Below are 19,688 nucleotides of genomic sequence, written 5' to 3'. Positions count from 1 at the left end.
CCAAACCGTCCCCACCGGAGAGCCCCGGGCCTCCCCCGCGGCGCACCCCAGCCCGCGGCGGCTCAGCCTGCAGGAATCGTCGGCGCTTTATTGCAGAGGCGCAGCCAGCGGCGCGGTCAGCAAAGCCCGCGGCCGGCGCCGCGCGGGGCTGCCCGCCGCCGCGCGGGCACCGCTCGCTCCCGGCGCCTCGCCGCCGCGGCCGGGGCTGGCCCCCCCGGCGGCGGCGGGCGCGCGGCGCTGCGGGGCCGGGGCCGGGGCTCAGCGCGCCGCTCCCTCCCCGGACACCGAGGCCATGACGCCGTCGATCCAGGCGGTGTACGGGGCGATGCGGGTGTAGATGCCGGGCTTCTTGTAGTTGCCGCAGACGCGGGAGCCGGCCGTGACCACCGCCTCGGCCACCCCGTTGCAGACCAGGGGGCCGCCGGAGTCTCCCTGCGGGAGCGAGGGCAGCCGGCTCAGCCCGCTCCCTTCTCCCGGCGCAGCCGCGGCTCCCGGGGCCGCAGCCCCCTCCTGCGCCCTCCCTCCCCGCGGGAGCCGGGGCCGTGCCGGGCGCCGGTACCTTGCAGGTGTCCTTCTTGCGGGAGTCGGTGCACATCATGTTCTCGGTGATGGTGTGGTCGTGGCGGGTGCGGTGGTTGCAGGCGTCGCGGCTGATCACCGGCCGCTCCACCTGGTGCAGCTTGTCCGGCCGGCGCCCGCTGTGGCTCACGGTGCCCCAGCCGGCCGCCTCGCACACCGTCTCGGCCGGCACGTCCCGGTCCTCCCGCTGGAACCGCAGCACCTGCACGTGCGCGTTCAGCTCCGCTTTCTCCTCCAGCTGCTCGGGAAGTAAACGGGGAGCAGGGTCACCGGCACGCCGGGAAGGGGCCGGCGCCCGGCCCTGGCACCGGGACTGCCCCGGGCTTGTCTGTGCTCAAGGCTTTGCTTTCCCCACCCCGGCACGTTTCCCAGAGCCGCGCGAAGCGGCAGGGTGCCGGGGGGCCGCGGCGCAGAGCGGGGGGCGCCGGGCCGGGGCGCCGGCAGCCCGGAGCCCACCTGGAGCAGGAGGAGGTCGTCCCTGTTGTTGTGGGTGTTGCTGCCGGGGTGGGGGATCTGGGCGCGCACGCGGTACAGCCGCTTGTGGGGCTCCGGCGCCGTGAGCGAGTGGGCTCCCAGCAGCACCTGGAAGACTTTGCCGTCCCTGCAAGAGAGGTGGCGGCGTGGGGGTGCCGGAGCCGGAGCGGAGCCGCCCGCCGCGCCGCCCCGGCCCCCGCGCGCCCGCACTCACGTCTCCTCGGCGCAGTGCGCGGCGCTCAGCACCCACTGCTCGGCGATGAGGAAGCCGCCGCAGACGTGCTCCCCGTCCAGCTGCAGCGAGGCCATGTGCGGCTGCAGGTGGGGCTCGGCCTCGCGGCCCCCCAGGATCCGGCCCCGGGGCTGAGCTGCGGCGGGCGGGAGAGGCCGTGTCAGCGCCCGCGGGGCGCCCGCTCCCCGCCTGCCTCGGCCCCCCCGGCCGCATCCTGCACTCACCGCTGCCCGCGGTGCTCAGCAGCTGCAGCAGCGCCAGGACGGCGGCGGCGCCGGCGGGAGTGGGACCCAGAGCCATGGCTGCGGCCGGCCGGTGCCTCGGGCGACAGACACTCCACTCCGCGCCGCCGCCGCTTTATGTCCGGCTGCAGGGGACGAGAAGGGGAAGCCGGGGGGGTTTCCGCAGCATGGGCAGGAAAGCACCAAGCTCAGCTTATGAAACAGGTCAAGAGTTCCCGGCACGAGCGGGTCGGGGAGGAAATGGCCCTTCCCAGCCGCCGGCCCTGGCAGCTGCAGCAGGGGATTTTTCGTGCTGTTGTTTTTCGGAGACGAAACTGGATCAGGCTCTTTGCACGTGAACGCTGCCTGCGCCGCAGCCCAGCCCTGCTCGCCTGCAAAGGCCTTTCCCGGAGGGCAGCGCGGCTGGAGAGCCGCCGAGGCAGCGGGAGCCGGGGTGCTGCCTGCACTGGGGGTGCAGCCGAGCGTGTTCCCCGTGCCCCCCCCGTGTCCCCTGCATCCCCTGTGACCCCCACATCCCCCACGGCTGCCCGGGAGCCCAGCGGGGCCGAGGCGCTGCCAGGCCCTCGCCGTGCAGAGCACCGGGCAGCGCCGTGGCCGTGGCCTCCCCTCTGCCCTTCTCCCCGGTGCCACTAAGAGGAGCCGCTGCCGCGGCTCCCAGCCCGTCCCCAAGCTCCAGAGGAGCCGCCGGAGACTGTTCCCCCGACATCCCCAGCGCCGCAGGGACGAGCCCCCCCGGCCCCTCCCCGAACTTGTTTAACAACACCCGCAGCGGCTGCAAAACCTGCGGGGCCGACGGCGGCAGCGGAGGACGGGCCGCACCCCGGGCAGGGCAGCCTCTTTCGGGGCCGCTTCCCAGCCATCCTAATGCCGGGTGGAAACGGGTGGAAAACTGGGGTCCAGAGGGGCCGGCTCTGCCCCCGGCGCCCCGGGCAGCTCCTGCCAGGGCAGAAATCCCGGAGCAGCGCTCAGAGCGCGGCAGCAGCGCCAGGGTTCCCAGCAGGCCCCTTCCCGCTGCCCGGTTCCCCTCGGCTGAGATTTCCTCCAAGAGCTCAGGGGAAGGAGAGCAGCTCGGCTGGAGCTCACCTGCCATTTTCTCCCACACGACAACTAGTAATGCTCGGAGCTGCTGGGTTTTTGCTTTCTGTTTCTGTGCAAATATCCCGAGCTGCAGCTGGACCAAGCTGAGCAGTTGATCACACAGCGCCCGCCCACCGTGGGGAGCAGCGAGCGGCATCGCGGTGCCCGGTGCCGCTCGCCGCGCCGCGTGGGCACGACAGCGTTAAGGTGCAGAGGTGGCTCCCGTCTGGCTAAACCAGCAGATTTCTGCCCTTTGGGCTGCAGAGCTGCATGGAGAGCTCCTTAATCTCGGATTTCAGCGATTTGGGATTTAAATGTTAAATACGCAGAGAGATTTCTGCCCACTTAGGGCCGGAGGTAGAACGAGGGCAGCGCTCTGCGCTGTGCAGTGCCCGGCCATGCCACGCCATGGCTTGCTGTGTCGTGCCCTGCCCCACCACGCCGTGCCGTGCCGTGCCGTGCCACAGCTTGGAGCCGAGCGGAGCCAGAGAACAAAGGAAATGGCTCCAACTCCTCCCGGTCCGGGGAGCCTCGAGGCTCCGGCCGCGGTTGGGGCTGGGGCTCGGTCCTCGCCCGGCGCGGCGCAGGCCGGCGGTGCGGGGCGGCAGGGGCCGAGCGGCTGCGGCGGGGGCACCGGCGGGAACCGGGAACGCCCCGTTGCTAGGAAGCAGGTGGCGGATTTTGCCGTGCGAGTCACGCGCCGGATTCCCGCAGCTCCCGAGGGCCGTGGTGGGCTGCAAACCGGGGCGGGACCCGGCCGGGGGCTGGCTGCTGCCAGCACCAGCCCCACAACGCCCCCGCAGCGCGGCCACCCACTCCTGGGGGTCTCTGGGGTGCACAGAGTTTGCGAGGGCTCAGAGCAGGGGATGCCCAGCTGCTTGTGGTGGGGCCCGTGAGCGTGGCCAGGGACGAGGCTGCGCTGTGGCAGGCAAGGACCCCGGTGCGTGGATGAACACAGCACATGGGGAGGGAGCAGGCAGGAAGGAGCCCAGGTGCTGGCGCTGGAGGCAGGAATGGGGACCCAGTGCGGGGCCCTGCTCGCACTCAGGGGCTGGTGCACAGCTTTGGGGAGCAGAGCCGCTTTTTGCAGGTGCTGAGCTGCCCTTTGAGGGTGCAGAGCTGCCTTTTTGGGTGCTGAGCTGCTCTTTGCAGGTGCTGAGCTGCCTTTGCAGGTGCTGAGCTACCCTTTGCTGGTGGAGAGCCATCCTTTCCAGTGCAGCGCCACCTTTGCAGTGCAGAGCCACCTTTTTTGGGTGCTGAGCTGCCTTTTGCAGGTGCAGAGCCCTTTGCGAGTGCAGAGCTCCCTTTGCGGGTGCTGCTCTGCACGTCAGGTACTGAGCCCCTGTTGCAGATGCAGAGCCCCGTCGCGGGTGCTGAGCCCGTCGCGGGTGCTGAGCCGCCTCTGCGGGTGCCGCCCGGCTCCGCCCGCCCTTTGTCCGCCGCCGCCCCGGCGCCGCCGCCTTCCCGAGCCCCCCGGCAGCCCGGGCGCCCCCGCGGCGGCTCCGAGCCCCGGAGCGGGGCCGGAGCGCGGGGCGGGGCGGGGGCGGCGGGGGGCTGGAGGAGGAGGAAGAGGAGGAGGAGGAAGAGGGGGAGGGGGAGGAGGAGGAGGAGGAGGGAGCAGCCGCGCTCCGTGCTCCGCCGAGGCAGGAGCATCCCGCTGCGGCGGGAGCCCCCGGCCGCCGCCCCCGGCCCCGCTGAGCCCCGAGGGGCCGCCGCCGAGGTGAGTGTGGGGCGGGGGCGCAGAGCCGGGGGGGCCCTGCCCCGCTGCCTCCCATTCCCCCCCCTCCATTTCGCCCCTGGTTTTGCCCCTCGGTTTTGTCCGCTTTTCTCGGCAGGGCTGGGGGGAGTTTCTGGAGGGTGCCGGCTCCCCCATCCCGGCCCCGCGGCGGCACGCCCCCTCCCACGCCCCCCCCCACTGCCTATCGCGATAGAGCGGCCTGTCGCGATAGCCGAGGACCCCACCTGTTGCACCCCCTTACCCTCCCCGGGCAGCTTCCCCCGGCCCAGCAGGGTGGGGGGACCCTTCGCGGCAGGTGGGGGGCACCTTGTCCCCAGCACCCACCGCCCACAGGGGCGATTTTTGCCCCGGTGGAGCCGGCTCAGCCCCGGGAGCTGCCTGGCGCTGGCCCTCGGGGGACCCGCGGCTCTGCCCGCCGCCGACGGGTGCCTGCCCCACAGCAGGGCGAAGGCGCAGCCGGCGGCACCATGATCTCCCCCAAGGAGAAGGCCAAGGCGCCCAAGGACAGCATGACTCTCCTGCCCTGCTTCTACTTTGTGGAGGTAGGCGTGGGATGAGGCCAGGGGCGCTGAGCCCCAGCTTGGCCCAGCGTGGGGCTGGCATCCTGGGGGCTGCGCGATGCCGGCACCGTCGGAGCCACCCAGGGATGCTCGCGGGTGGCTCTGTGCCCCACGGCAGCTCTCCAAGGGTGCCCCCGGGCCGGTGCCACGTCCCAGCTCCTGCTTACCCCCAGCTGCCCATCGTGGCCTCCTCCATCATCACGCTGTATTTCCTGGAGCTGACGGACCTCTTCAAGCCGGCCAAGGTGGGCTTCCAGTGCTACGACCGGGCGCTCTCCATGCCCTACGTGGAGACCAACGAGGAGCTCATCCCACTGCTCATGCTGCTCAGCCTGGCCTTCGCAGCGCCCGCGGCCTCGGTGCGTCCCGGGCGGCTCCCACGGTGGGGGGACGGGGGGAAGCGTCGGCCGCAGCAGGCTGCAGCCTTCCCAGCCCAGGGCGCAGCCGGGCCAGGTTCAGGTCCCGGCAGCTCCCGGCCTCCCGCAGAGCCCCGCGGGGCAGCGCCGCCGCCGCGTGCGGGGCCCCACTGAGCTGCCGCCCCTCCCAGATCATGGTCGGCGAGGGCATCGTCTACTGCCTGCAGTCCAGGCTGAAGGGCCGCGGCGGCGCCGAGGGCAGCATCAACGCTGGCGGCTGCAACTTCAACTCCTTCCTGCGCAGGACCGTAAGGTTTGTGGGTACGTTGTGCTGCCGCCGCCCCGCCGGAGCCTCTCTGGCCTCGGGGTCTGTTTGAGGGGCTGGGGGGGATGTGGGCTGCGGTGCCAAGACGGGCTGCGGGTCATTCCCCGCGCGGTCCGGCGTGGGATGGGAGCCACTGTGGATCCGGAGAAGCGGGGCGCAGGCAGCAGCGCCGGGCGGGTCGGAGGTGACCTGCCGCCAGCACCCACTCCCCAGGCGTCCACGTGTTCGGGCTCTGCGCCACGGCACTGGTGACCGACGTCATCCAGCTGGCCACCGGCTACCACGCGCCCTTCTTCCTGACCGTCTGCAAGCCCAACTACACGCTGCTGGGCACCCCCTGCGATGCCAACCCCTACGTCACCCAGGACATCTGCTCGGGCCCCGACAAGCACGCCATCCTCTCTGCCAGGTACCTCGAGCCGGGGTGCGCGGGCCGGGGCGCCGTCTGGCCCCATCCCTCCGGGTCGGGCCTGGCCAACCCTGCTCTGCCATCTCCTTCGCAGGAAGACTTTCCCCTCACAGCACGCAACGCTCTCCGCTTTCGCTGCCGTCTACGTCTCAGTGAGTTGGCCGACGTGGCCTGGTGGCCCCTCGCCCCCGCCTGCACCTGGGCACCCTGCCGTGGGGCATCGCCCCCTCCCCGGGCTGCATCCCTCCTCGTGGCGGCAGGCACCGGTGGTGCAGTGCACGCACCCTGTGCACCGTACTGCACGCACCCCATTGCATGCACCCCATTGCATGCACCCCATTGCACGCACCCCCGTACACGCTCAGGTGCTTGCTGGCCTGTGGGCATCAGCGTGAGACCCCCGTGGGTGCCGGCGCTGCGGGCTGCCACTAACAGCCTGTCCCTGCCCCGCTGCCTCCGCCAGATGTATTTCAATTCCATCATCTCGGACAGCACCAAGCTGCTGAAGCCCATCCTGGTCTTCGCCTTCGCCATTGCTGCCGGCATCTGTGGCCTCACGCAGATCACGCAGTACCGCAGCCACCCCGTTGACGTCTACGTGGGCTTCCTCATCGGCTCCGGCATCGCCGCCTACCTGGTGAGCGCCGCCGGCGTCGCGGGGCCGGGGCCTCGGCCGGCTCAGGGCGCCGGCGGCCCCCGGCCCCGCTGACGCCCGCGCTGTCCCCGCAGGCGTACCACGCCGTGGGCAACTTCCGCGCGCCGGCCGAGCGGGCCCCGGCCACGCCGCCCGCCAAGGACGCGCTGCGGGCGCTGACGCAGCGCGGCCACGACTCCGTCTACCAGCAGAACAAATCGGTGAGCACCGACGAGCTCAACCCGCAGGGCCGGCTGGAGGGGGCGGCCCGGCCCGTGCCGCGCGAGAAGAACTCCCTGGGCAGCCTCAAGCGGGCCAGCGTGGACGTGGACCTGCTGGCGCCCCGCAGCCCCATGGCCAAGGAGAACATGGTGACCTTCAGCAACACCCTGCCCCGCGTCAACACGCCCTCCATGGACGACCCGGCGCGGCGGCACATGACCATCCACGTCCCCGTGGACGCCTCCCGCTCCAAGCAGCTCATCACCGAGTGGAAGCAGAAGTCGCTGGAGGGCCGGAGCATGGCGCTGGCGGAGGAGGCCGGCACCCGCGGGGCCGCCGACGGCGTCCCGCCCTCCCTCTACCCGACGGTGCAGGCGCGGGGGGCCGAGCGGGCGCCGGCGGGGCCCCGCGTGCTGCTGCAGCCGCGGCCGGGGGCCTCGCCGCTGGTGCACATCCCCGAGGAGAGCCAGGCGGGCGGCGCGGGGCCGCCGGGCGCCGGGGCGGCCGCCCGGGCCAAGTGGGCGGCGGCGGCGGAGAAGGCGGCGGCGGCGGCGGCGGCGGCTCCGCGGGCGGCCAACGCGCCCCCGCGCCTCGTGCAGGTCATCGCCATGTCCAAGCAGCCCGGCGCCGCCGCCCGGCACTCGGAGACCTCGTCGTCCTCGGCCAGCTCCGACTCCTCGCAGTACCGCTCGCCCTCGGAGCGCGACAGCGGCAGCATCGTCACCATCGACGCCCACGCGCCCCACCACCCCGTGGTGCACCTCTCGGCCGGCAACGGGCCCTGGGAGTGGAAGCTGGCGCCCCGGGAGGGCCCCGAAGCCCTGGAGCTGGGCGAGCTGCGCCGCGGCGCCCGCGCCGGCACCGGCCTCTCGCCCGGCTCCTCGCTCAGCGACGTGGAGCAGGACGAGCCGCGCTACGGCGGCGCGGCGGCAGGCGGCGGCGAGGCCGAGGGCGCCGCCAGCCGCGACTCCACGCTGCGGAGGAAGCCCGCCGGTGAGAAGGAGGGGCTCACGGACCACGAGGCGGACAGCTACTACCGGAAAATGCACGCCGGGCGGAGATTTAAGGATTAACGCCCCCGGCAGCCCCGCGGGGCAGCAGCGCCGGGGCGGCGCAGCCAGAGCTGCCGGCCGGGGCCAGGCGCCTCCAGGCACTGCGACTCTGGGTTTTCCTTTCCCCCTTTTTTCTCTCTAACACTGGTGCTGACGTTTTACATGTGGGGTGCAATTTATTTGGGGGTTGTAAATCTGCCTGCAGGTGGGGGGGGAGGAGGAGGGGGCTCTGCGGCGCCACCGCCGCCGGGGCTGTTTGGGGATTCCCGGTGCTGCTGCAGGGTCCAGGGGGTCGTAGCAGACCCCGACCTGGTGCAGCGGCTCGTTTCTGGGGGTGTGGGGGGGTGTTTGCCTGGGGCCGGCACCGTGGCACGTGGAGCCGGTTCACACGGTGCTGGCTGAAGCGTTGCACGGGGGCAGCGGAGCTGGGAGCGGCGCGGGCCGGGCTCCTGGCGGGATGCAGCCTCGCCGGGCGAGGAGCCCCGGGCTCCATCCTGGCTCCGCTTGTTGCAGCAGCCGGGACCGGCCGGGCGCTGCGGGCTGGGAGGGGGCGGGAAGGGGCTCCGCGGGGCTCCCCGGAGCGAGCCGGGCCGGGCCGGGCCGGGCCGGGCCGGCAGCCGATGCTCGGGGCAGCTCCAAGCTGTGAACGCGCCTGCCAGGCGGCAGAAGCACTGTGGTTTGAAGCAAATAAAGACGTGAATGTTGGCGGGACGGGCTGTTGTGCCGGGACGGGATGGGGTCGGGCAGCCAGCAGCGGGCCCGGCATCACAGGGCACGGGGAGCCACGGCGCTCGGCCTGGCCGCTCCCGGGGGCTCAGCTTTGGGCATAGGGGGGATGTGCGGGGGTCGACCCATGCAGCCCCTTTCCCGCCCCATGGAGACCCCAGGAGCCGCCCAGTCTCCTGCCGCTGCAGGAAGAGAAGCGCCGAGCACAGCGGCTTCGCGCTGGAGCACTGCAGGGAGCCGCGCCAAGGCTCAGCTCTGCACCGGCGCTCAGCTCCGCACTGGCCGCACGCACCAGTAGCACCGGGGGGGGCTCGGCCGCCATGGGACATCCCTGCCCTGGCTCGGCCCTGCTGCTCCCGGTGGCTTTCCCGGGCTCCCCCCTCCGGCCGGCACTGCACTGCTCCTGCCAATTGGATTAACGGTGGATATCCCGAAGCCTCGGCCTTGCAAACATATGGATTATCCCACATAACCCGGGCTTCCTGCGCCGGCAAAGCTGGGTGGGGATTAGCGGGGGGCTGCTGGCCGCCACGCGAGGTGCGGGCACCGGGGCCCCGGCGGTGCGTGCTTCGGCACGGGGCAAAGGCGGTGGGCGAGCAGGGAGAAAGCTGCCGTCGGTCTCCGGGGTGGGGGGGGGGCAGGAGGCTGCCCTCGGCGCGCAGGTTTTGCGAATCCTCCTGCTCAGCGTTACCCAGCCAGCGCCAGGCTGCCCCCAGCTGCGTTTTACCCCCGGACAAGCCAAGCTGAAGCCGTGCCCGTGCTGACAGAGGCTTCGGCACACAGCTTCCCCCCGCGCCGGCCGCGTGCGCGAGGGCTGCGGAGCAGCAGCCTGGCGCCTCCCGCCCGGGGGGCAGAGCCGAAGCCGGAGCCACGGGGCACCCGCAGCCGCCCGGCTCCGCCGCACCGCGCCGGGGAGGCGGCGGCCGCGGGAAGCAGCGCGGCGCAGCGCCTCCCGCCCGTTAAAATGACTAATGGCTTCACACTCCGCTTCACGCTTTCTCTGGCCCAGCGGTTGCCATAGAAACAGCCATCCCCAGCTCCCGCCGCCCGGACCCCCGGCTGCCACGGGCAGCGGCAGAGAGGGAGCTGCCGTGCCCCCGCCGCGGCGGAGGGGCCCCCGGCACCGGCCCTTCCGCTCCTCCGGCCCCGCCGTCCGCTGCCGCCTGCCGCCCCCTCCTCCGCGGCGCCGGGGGGCAGCAGCCCCCCCATCGCCCCCCACCAGCAGAGACTCGTCCCCAGGGCGGTGTCGCAGCTGACAGCCACATATAGGGGCTCAGCCCCCTCCCGCCAGCAGGCAGGACAGAGCAAAATCACCTCCACAGGAAAGATGAGGGGAGGGGGCAGGAGCTGCAGCTGACATTTTCCAGCCAGGAAGCCCCTCGCAGGAGCCCCTGGTTCCTCTTGGGTGGGGGTGAAGCACACCCCGTTCCTGGGGAGCCCCAGAAAGCCCAGAGCCACACGGCCACAACCCAGGCACCGAGGGGGAAACAGCCTCGAAGCAAGCTCATGCTTCCCGCTGCCCTCGACGCTGTAACCCACGGGACGGGCTCTGCAAGTCCCCCCAGACAAAGGGGTTTGCCGAGCAGCCCGGCTGGGAACAGCGCTCCTGCTCAGACACGCGCCCCGCTGCTGTGCTTTATTTGCCCCTAGGGCCGCGGGACCTCCCCTCGGGGCAGGGGGAAAGAGGAGGTAAGAGTCAGCACCGTCCGCCAGGCTTCATTTGCACAAACAGGAGACCTAACACTCCGGTGAGAACATTAACAGCAGCTACTGCTCCCTTTACACATCAAAATTAGAGTCTGTAATAAAACCATTTGCTTTCCTAAACTATGCTAAAAAAAGACCTTACAGCTTGACAAGCGCCCCACACTTTGACATCTCTAGCGTTCAACTTCAGCCTGCAACAGAGCTTGGTGCAGGACAAGACCTGCAGGCTGTAAATCTCCCCTCCACGTTGCAGCAGTAAGACTGTTTATGCAGTGTTTCCCTCCCTAAAGATCTTCACAACAGGGGGAAGTATCCATAGCGTAGTCAAAATCTTGCAAGGTCTTTCTTTTGCAAATATTGGTTCAAGCTCCAACAGCATTACTCAAAAACAGGCAGTACCGTTTCCAACTCATCACCAGAGGCATGCTCTGGGAATTAGCAGTAGTATTTACTGAGCTGTTAAGGTAGTTAAATTCACTTTCCATACCCAAAGATGCTCAGAAGCTTGGAAAGACCAGCCTTTCACAGCAGCATATTTATTTGCAGGGAGCCTCTCTTCCCAGTTTGAGCAGGAGCCAATAAGAGTACTGTGCTCTGACTGAAGAAAAAAAAAAAAAAAAAAAAAAAAAAAAAAAAAAAAACCTAGGTTTATGTATGTCAGCATCTTTCAATTAAAAAAAAAATGTATTTAAGTTTCACCACAGTCAGAAGAAAGGTGGCCTAATAACAAACACTGTAAAAGCAGGTGTTGCCCTGTGACAGTGATACACAGGGCAAACATTTCTCCCCCCACCCCAACGTTCAGATGTAGGCATCACTGCCTCCTCCTCTTTCCCATCCCCGCTACAGAACGACTGCGGCACCTTCGGAGAACAAAACCTGCGGCATGCCAAGCCGCGGCGGAGGCTGGCGAGGAGCCAGGGAACAGCCCGGAGTCCCATGGTCTCTGCCTGGTGGAGTTGCAGTCTGCAAGCACAGGCACACACAAGTGCACGCACACACACACACACACACACGGCCCCACGGCAGGTTTCCATGGCAATGGGCACGGCCACAGTGCTGCATGCACTGCGATGCAGTAAGTGCATGTGTGTAGGGGGAAGGGATACAGGAACCACTCACAATTCAGCAGCTGTTTCCATGGAAACCCAGCCCTGAGCACATGCTCTTGCCCATCCCCTCAATTGATATTTACTTTGCCAGGAGTGGAAGAGCTAGGAAGCCATAATTACTGTAGCTAATTAGCAATTCATTACAGTCCAGCCCCCAGAGGGGCAGGGGTACCTCGCTCAGCCAGGTTCCTCCTCTTCTGGGCAAAGCCAGCTGCTCCGGGAAGCTCAGCACTTCTGTGCAGTGCCGCTTCTCCGGGCAGGACCAGGCAGGGCCACAGGGCTGGGCAGGGTCCGTGCACCCTCCCGAGGGGGTTTTGCTGTGCGATGAAGCCCCAGCAGGGCACTCTGCCTCCGGAGTCCCCACTTCACCACACAGCAGCATCTGCTAGTTGCCTTGCAGTGAGAGGTCTCTTCAGCAACTCCAGCTGGACTTCACTGGAAGAACTGAGCCCAGCAGCTGTTTCCCACCATCATTCCTCATTTCTACGCTTTAGCTATAGGCAGGCTTTTGGCCCCATATACCAGCCACACGCCCTGACCCAGGAAGTGGCTCAGCACAGAGCTACACTCTGCAGCTCAACAGAGCTCCTTCCAAGACCAAAGGATCAGGTTGCAACAAATTTCCTGTCATTAATGAGCACCTCAGAGGAAAACAAAAGTGAAGCTTCCAGGCAAAATTTAGTGTCTAAGCCTTTGACATTCAGGAATGGGCTGTGCCCACAACCTTCTTGTAAGGGAACTTCCTGAACCAAAACAGTAGCAATTAACTTGCTCATTCCTGTGGGGTGATGATGCATGCAGCTTGGCTTTATTTTCACATAGGCATCAAGATGGGTGAGGGAAGAGGCAGCTGTTACAAATCCTATTATACCTTCAAGGAACAACAGTGATCTCTTTTAGTAGCCTAAGGCTCCTGAAGAATCCAGCTCAGTAACCTTGGAGCTGAAGTCTATATTGAGATGCCCATAAAATAAGCCAGTGTTTAATGCTAATGTATTCAACACAAAGGGAATGCAGCCAAAGGATAGAAAACAGTAGAGCCACAAAAGCAACAGCTCAATACATTTACTCTTTATATCCTGAAACCCATGGGACCTCTATTCAAATGCAACAGTGTTTTCATCTGCTTGGGCACAGTGTACACCACCAACGAAATGCTTTGGTGCAAAGTACGCACACTCACCGCTGTGCAATATACTGCATTTCTACCCCACAAATCTGCAGCAAGGAGCCTCTGACAGCTCACAACACCAAGCTCACCTGAAGGAAGTGGCACAAAGCATGCTGGTTGCAAACTGCTTAAGAAATCACCTTCTACATTTTAGAGTTCTAGTGTAGATGACAAAACCTCAGAAGCAATACATCAGTTCTGCAGCTAGCCTGTTACCAACAAAAATGAGCTGCTAGACCACCTTTCCCATTACGCAGGCAGCTTTGTTCATTGGTATTTCCCATTAAGCATCTGGGTTTCCACTGCTTCCCTTTGCAGTCCTAAGATATTCATAGCATAAAAATTTGGGAGTCTCATACCTGCGACTTCTGGTCTCCCTTCTTGATAACTAAGTGTGCTCTGAGGTCTCCAGGTCTATAAAGAGCATTTACTTTTGAGGGAAAACAAAAAAACCAAGTTGAGTATGCAGATAAGCCAAACCTCTCTAGAAACTAAAGGCCTGGCTCCTCAGGGAACTTAAACAGTCAGATATGCCCCAACAGACAGCCAGAGTATTCACACAATAGAGTAACCTGCAAGAACTGAAATCATCATCATTACTGTTACAGAAGTTAAAACAGGAATCTATTTACATACAGGAACACCAGATGTGAAACTCAGCATAATGACATCCAGCTAGTCAGAAAGCTTTTACACATCTAAAGCATAAAACTGCAGAGAGTACTATATATTTGACTTGAAAGTTGGTTATTCCATGGATATTAGCTAGAGTATATGGAAAGTTTAGGAACATGAGGAAAAAAAGTTTTGGAATGTGACAAAGGCAGAGCATCAGTTAAGGCCCTATAACCTCATACCTCTGAACTTCACCATTCAATCACTGAAGGGCAGGAGTGGGAATGGTTTGGAACAGATCATTGAAGTATGCTTCACAATTACCCTTTCCAGCCTCGATCTTATTTTATCACCCTTTAATCTGCACAAAGATGCTAATACGAACAAACACTCCACTAGCCCAGAGGTATGTGAAAAGTCAAAAGTTATATAAAATGAGGCAGCTGAAATTACATTAGAAGGAAAAAAAAATCAGAAGCAAAAAAGGCACAATAAAAAGATAGGAAAATCAGAAGCAAAGAATACAGAAGAAATTTATTGAAAGCACAAGTACAGACTGGCCAATAACTGCTTTCTACAATCTGAACAGTAAATAATGGAGCTACAGAAAGGTACAAAGGTTGTTATAAAATAGTTTTAATTTCATTTCTTTTTGCATTACAAACATTCTTTGAAAGAGGCAATGGAATTCTGATGTTGTGTATGCTTACCCTCCCACCCCCACCTTCCACAATACTGAACCTGTAATAGTTGTTATCAAAATATACAATACATCTGTTCACCATAAAAAAATGGGTTTTGCTGCCCCCTCATGTCTTACAACAGGTATAAAAAAATTATAAATATGTACACCCTTTTGTTACTCACATTCTTTACATGCAAACACAGGGATCCAAAGGAAAAACCCACAATTGTCTGGGTTCTGGGGTTACCTCAATTCATTTGTTTGCATTTTGCAAAATATATATAACCTGCATGTTGACCAGATCAAGGTTAAAGGCCACCAGACAGGTTTCATTCCAATAAGCCTCTTCCCACTGTCTTGGGTGAGGTTGATTGAATGCATTTAAAAGTTAAACCACAGCTGTTCCACTTGGATTGCGCATGGATGTTTTCAAGGTACAGTGCTGCCTGTGGCACACTCAGGAGTGCCAACTGAATAGCCAGTGTTCCTTGGCTGCAAGAGGAATTGATTTGCTGTTTTTCATTTGGGGAAGAAGGCAGATAAGGAAATCATCTCTAGCTGACAATTACCAAGACATCTGAATTTGCCCTATCGAGTGTAAGATGCAAGCAAAAAGAGCTTTTTGAAGTAGCAGATGACAAGGCTTTTCACTAACAGGCTTATTCAAATTCATAGGTAACCAAAACCAGCATCTATTTGTCAGCTGATTTTTTTTCAGCTCAACTGGGGGCAAAGCTTTCATTTAAGATGGTTTTACACTCCTTTCAGCCACAAGCTGAAGACTAAGGCAGACAAGTATTACCGATCTCATGCCAGCAACCCAAGCTGAACCCTCACTCAGACTTCACACACTTCTCCAGCATAATTCACATCCTCAAGAGTTTAGGGAGGAACTACGAAAAGTTAAGACTTTTCCAAACACTCAGTGCTAGGCAAGTCAAGAGCTCCCACACTAAGCAAGGAAATCATAACTTGCAACACTAAGACAATTAAAAAACAAACTTTGGTCCACAATTTGCAGAAAAACCCTGAAAAAAAAAGTACAAGATTCTTGTTATTTTGCATCCGAACAGGTTGCAGGTTAGAGGGAAATGTAAGGCAACATCGGATTATACAAAATAGAAGGCAGAATGGCCTGGGAGAAGAGTTGTAAGCCAGGAAAAAAAAAGTTGTATCACTGGGGAAAAAAAAATCTGCTGCATTCTACTTTTAATAAATTCCCTTCCTATAAACTTAAAAAGATTTGGGCTTGTAGGTTAAAAAAAGTAAAAACTTTAGCCTGGGTCCTTTTACTTAAATTCACAAGCTATTTGTGCTCGTTACCTCAAAACGCTTTGCTTTAAAAAAAATCTGCTTAGTTTAGCATGTTTTATCAATTTCATTACATTACTCATCCTCAGTCATGACCTCAGCCTGATAACTAAATTCCTGCCCTACAGTTTCAATTACAAAAAAAAATAAAATAAAAATAAAATAAGAAAGTACAGTATACAAGGGTAATACCACAAAGGAGTAAATTTAGATTACGTTTATACCATCTTATCATTCTATAAAAAGGTACTTAAACTATTTCTTTTGCATATAAAGAGATTAGAATATTTGGTCAACTGGAAATATTGCTAGGCACAGATGACAGCAACTGCATCAAAAAGTATAATACAAGAATTAAAACAAAAAGCTCAAATGCTGAAGACATGCTATAAGAATGATGGCAGAGCTACATTGGTCTTGTTAATCTCAAATTAGGGGCACAAAGGTGACTCACATGAACACCTTTCTAAATGTGGGATATTCAATAATTTTTCAAATCCTAGCCAAGTATTTAGATATATATATATACACACACACACAATTTAGACAAACTCTTAATGATTCGTCTTCACAAGTGTCCAACAGTGGTTAATTTCATATCTTGATCAATGCTCTTGTGAAGGGTAGAGCCTGTAGATTTGCTATTGACACTGGAATGTAATTTGGTCATGGGAATGCTTCCCCACCCAGACCTTTCTGCTTAGTCTGAATATTATAAACAAAGGATCTTAAATAACTCCCACTTGAAAAGTTTGCAAATGGAGGTAAACCACATGCAAATTGGAAAGTGACATGAAGATACATGATACTACGCAGATTGAGACATTTCATGGACTGTGGGATACAACCGCCTAAAGAGTCAAAGCCCGATATTTTCTTTATCCACTTGCCAGCTTCACTTGTCCTTTGTTACAAGAAATGGATCTAGTAAGCCAGAACTCACTCACTCCCCTCAACTCTCCCAATCCAATCACTAGAGTTCAGATGTTTTCCCCAAAAGAAGAGAAGTTTAAGGCACAGGATAGCAGATGCACAGTTTAGGTAAGATCAATACAACTTATTTTTGTGCTGGGTGAGTTGGGAACTCCTATACACCATGCATTTTGCAAAATCCTGACTCCAAGGCGCTAAAGTGAATTTACACAGTGGTTTTAGGTCTTTCAAGGCATGGATGGGTAAAGAAAATAAAAAAGGCATCAATGTGAAACCTGATAAAGTTGTTAGGATCTGCTTTTTGGGGGGAGGAGGAGCGGGACGGGAGGGGAATTTTCCCAGAGCAGGTTCCAAAGTGTAAACTTTAACTTATGATTTTTATTTGAACAGTCAAGATTGTTACCCATCACCGCAATGTTAGCAATATGAATTAGATTTAATTTTTTTAAAAACCGGTAAACTGATTTCTCTTTTAAAAAAATAAAATCTCTGGTCTTTTAAGGTCACTTCAGCTGCATTTTTAAAGTGGCTTTTTTCTGGAATGATGGAAGTTGAAACCCTAGTGTTCAGCCCTCTAAGGTCAAGGCTGAACCCAAGAGGTTTTAAGTCAAGTCCATTTTGTCTCACACCTTCCAAAGCTTTAAATGGTGGACTTCGAGAAGGACACACGCAGGTGATGATTCTCCCCAAGGTCATGATTATGGAGGTCAATGAGTGATTGAATGGCTTCTTCCACAGAGCCCATCTGGATCAGAGCCATTTTACGGTCCTTCCTGATAAGGCAAAAATTTCAAGTCATGTTTAACACCTTCATTTGAAGAGTCTAACTCTACACAAGTTTTCTTGTCCAGCACTCAGAAAGGCCAGGCAGACATTTCACTTTACTATTACTTGAGTAATTGAGATACTTCTTTCCTTTTATAAAGAAGAGTAAGTCTGTATGATAAACACGCATATCTAAGCAACTAACTTAGCTACCTTAAATTATATTTGTTTATCAACTCATCATACTCACCAAACACTCAGTCCAGGGTTACTCCTGAGTTCCTTATTCTAGAGGAGTCAAATATGACAAAAATCATTCTGCTCACCTTTAGCTTAGCACAAGCTGATTTTCAATCAAGATTACCAGTAAGTGCTTCTACCACCCTCACATTTAGAGCTCAGCATTAGGTAGGCCAGGTCATGAGAGAGGAAAGAAAAAAACTTACTGGAAGAATTTGAATCCTTTGACCATCCCACCATTGCTTGAAAATAGCATCTTGAGGTCTTCTTCAGTTATTGAAGGTCTGAAAGAAATCAGTTTTCCATTCAACTATTGGTTGACAGACTAAATTAAAAAAGAAACCCACACACCCCAAAACATGCAAATTCTTCAAGTTCCTTTTCTAAATTCTCTACCAGTAACTCCATGCATGGGCTGGCAAAATTCTGAGGAACTACAGGAAGATGAACAAACTTTAGTCTTGCCAGCAGTGAAAAGTTGACTGTATTCTTCACTCTGAAATTAACTTCATTTGCAAAGATTTTCACAGTATTATACTCGGCCACCTAAGAATTCTCTGTGCAGATACTTACGGAATATTGGATAGATGAAGAGTGGCAGAAGGGGGGAAGATGTTTTGGAAATTTTTGGAGCCTGGTTTCTTGAAACGATGGAGAGGAGAATTTCCATAATCCTTAGTCAGACCTTGGTCTTCCTGCCCCTCACGGGGAAGCTGTACTGTCTGATGCTTGGACAGTGTTATACGGATTGGCTTCCCATGAAGCTTCTGACCATTTAAATGACTCATGGCTGCAACAGTTAAAGACAGTACTGACTTCACTGATATTTCAGTTTTCCCCTCATGTTTAAACCCAAGCTAGAATTTTCTATTTCTTCCCTGCACAAATATCACATGCTCCAGAAACTGCATATCAAGCATTATTACTCTACCTTATTCTGTTATTTTCTCTTTCCAGAAAGATTATCTGCCACAAACATCTCCTCTAGACTTCCGCTATACCCAAGCTACATATGCAGGCAAGTAATTAAGTGCTGACAAGAAGACAGCACTCTGATATTAAAAGTTTTGGTAGACATTAGGTCTCTTAATATGTTAACAATCTAATACAATTAAGCTTGCTTACCAAGCTGAGCCTGGTTTCCATCAGCCATCTGAACTAGGGCATTCTCTTTCTTATTAAATAAAATCTTCACCCTCTGCACATCACCATAGACTCCTTCAGAAAGGGAGGAAACAAACAGTCTTAGGTAGGAAAAAGAGAAAGTCTCATTCAACTTAGCATTAGCTAATCAATCCAACAGCAAAAACATTCATTCACAATCAGAACTGATCTCATTCCAACCATGTTTATTCTGCTCTACTTAAGGAAAATTCTTATACAGCAGAATAATAATGGAACAATACATTAAAGAAAAGATACTGGGTTTCAGCAAAAAGCAAAAATCTAACTGCCAGAAGACTGGACAATTCAGCATGCTATCACAATTTAAAACTCTTACAAAAGACATGCAAAGCAATAAACCATGCATAATTGAACATAAAATAAAGGCAAACTAAAATTAAATAGCAAACTAAGTAAACAATGTAAAAATGAAATTATGCATTCAAAAATGGCAAACTGCAAACTCTACATTTTTGAAGTATCAAAAAAGTAATGTCAAATAAATGAAAAACAAGGTAATAAAAAGTGTGAATAATAACATACCGAAAAGAATAAAGAGGCATTGGGGTGTAACTCTCTTTAGAGAACAGCAGAGCAAGGCAGCGGAGGGACAGGGAAGAGGTAAGGAATCGAAGGGGAGAGCGAGGTTGCACAAATCGTCCACAACGAGGAAGGGCAGAGTCCCCGCAGGAAATGGCGAAATTGGTTGATGGATGATGAAGTTTTCAAGATGGTTAATATTGAAGGGCAGGTTGGTTTCCGAAGAGCAGGGTTTTTTTTTTTTTTTTTTTTTTTTTTGGAAGGGGAATGTTTTTATTTTTTTGTTTCAAGCAACAACAGGAAGCAGAAGTACCGTGCAGTCAGTTGGCAAAGAAATTCCGGATCAGGGGAAGAAAAAAAATTCAGGGATGGGGGAGAAAAGAAAAAAGTAGCAAAAAAACACAGGTCAGTAAATACATAAGGAAATATGTAGTGTTCCATCAGTCAGATTTATAGAATTTTACATACAATACTTGTTTACAGAAACAGTTAATAGGTTTTACCTAGTGGAACACAATGATAAAGAAAAGGCATTTTTTACTCAAGATATACAAAGAGAGGAGACAGTATCACAACAGAGTGACTTCTACTGGCTTTAATGTTGAATTAAATTGCAATAGTATTCTTTGAAATGATGACTAAAAATGTTCTCTGATTTCCAAGTATTTCTTTGAAGAAACAACTTTGTGGATTAATTAAAAAAATACAGCTGTGCTTGCTGCTTTAAGTGACCAGAAGCAATCTATATCACATATTTAGCTTTAACCAAACAAGAAAGTCCAATTTGGATATGAATAACTGCTTTTAAGTCAAAAGATT

At 57.0% G+C, this 19,688-nt stretch overlaps 3 protein-coding genes across 5 annotated transcripts in view; 1 reads left to right on the top strand and 2 right to left on the bottom strand.

Moving 5' to 3' along the window:
• Positions 1–213: 213 nt before the first annotated feature.
• Positions 214–1,649, bottom strand: CFD (complement factor D). Its single transcript, XM_062596549.1, has 5 exons — positions 1,510–1,649; positions 1,268–1,421; positions 1,036–1,180; positions 560–817; positions 214–432 (listed from the first exon to the last, which is right to left on the bottom strand). The coding sequence occupies exons 1-5, from the start codon at positions 1,583–1,585 to the stop codon at positions 259–261; spliced, it is 807 nt and encodes a 268-aa protein (XP_062452533.1). The 5' UTR covers positions 1,586–1,649; the 3' UTR covers positions 214–258.
• Positions 1,650–4,224: 2,575 nt separating this feature from the next.
• Positions 4,225–8,061, top strand: PLPPR3 (phospholipid phosphatase related 3). Of its 2 annotated transcripts, none has more exons than XM_062596548.1 (8): positions 4,225–4,324; positions 4,825–4,884; positions 5,076–5,261; positions 5,450–5,579; positions 5,797–5,992; positions 6,087–6,144; positions 6,456–6,629; positions 6,722–8,061. In XM_062596548.1, the coding sequence occupies exons 2-8, from the start codon at positions 4,852–4,854 to the stop codon at positions 7,919–7,921; spliced, it is 1,977 nt and encodes a 658-aa protein (XP_062452532.1). In that variant the 5' UTR covers positions 4,225–4,324; positions 4,825–4,851; the 3' UTR covers positions 7,922–8,061. The 2 variants fall into 2 exon arrangements, with proteins under 2 accessions (XP_062452532.1, XP_062452531.1); XM_062596547.1 differs by having other exon boundaries at positions 4,783–4,884.
• A 5,790-nt stretch (positions 8,062–13,851) lies between these two features.
• Positions 13,852–19,688, bottom strand: part of PTBP1 (polypyrimidine tract binding protein 1) — a 31,918-nt gene continuing 26,081 nt past the window's right edge. For both annotated transcript variants that reach the window (XM_062596019.1, XM_062596020.1), the window contains 5 exons: positions 18,873–18,906; positions 18,291–18,383; positions 17,739–17,955; positions 17,372–17,449; positions 13,852–16,933 (listed from right to left, as the gene is read on the bottom strand). In XM_062596019.1, coding sequence (XP_062452003.1) covers positions 16,801–16,933; positions 17,372–17,449; positions 17,739–17,955; positions 18,291–18,383; positions 18,873–18,906 — 555 coding nt within the window. In that variant the 3' untranslated portion in view covers positions 13,852–16,800. The remainder of the gene's footprint in view (positions 16,934–17,371; positions 17,450–17,738; positions 17,956–18,290; positions 18,384–18,872; positions 18,907–19,688) is intronic.

Source organism: Rhea pennata, chromosome 27, assembly GCF_028389875.1.
Source record: "Rhea pennata isolate bPtePen1 chromosome 27, bPtePen1.pri, whole genome shotgun sequence".
In the NCBI taxonomy this organism is placed as follows: Eukaryota; Metazoa; Chordata; class Aves; order Rheiformes; family Rheidae; genus Rhea; species Rhea pennata.
The sequence above is the reverse complement of the archived record's forward strand: the minus strand, read 5'-3'. Positions and strand labels throughout refer to the sequence as shown.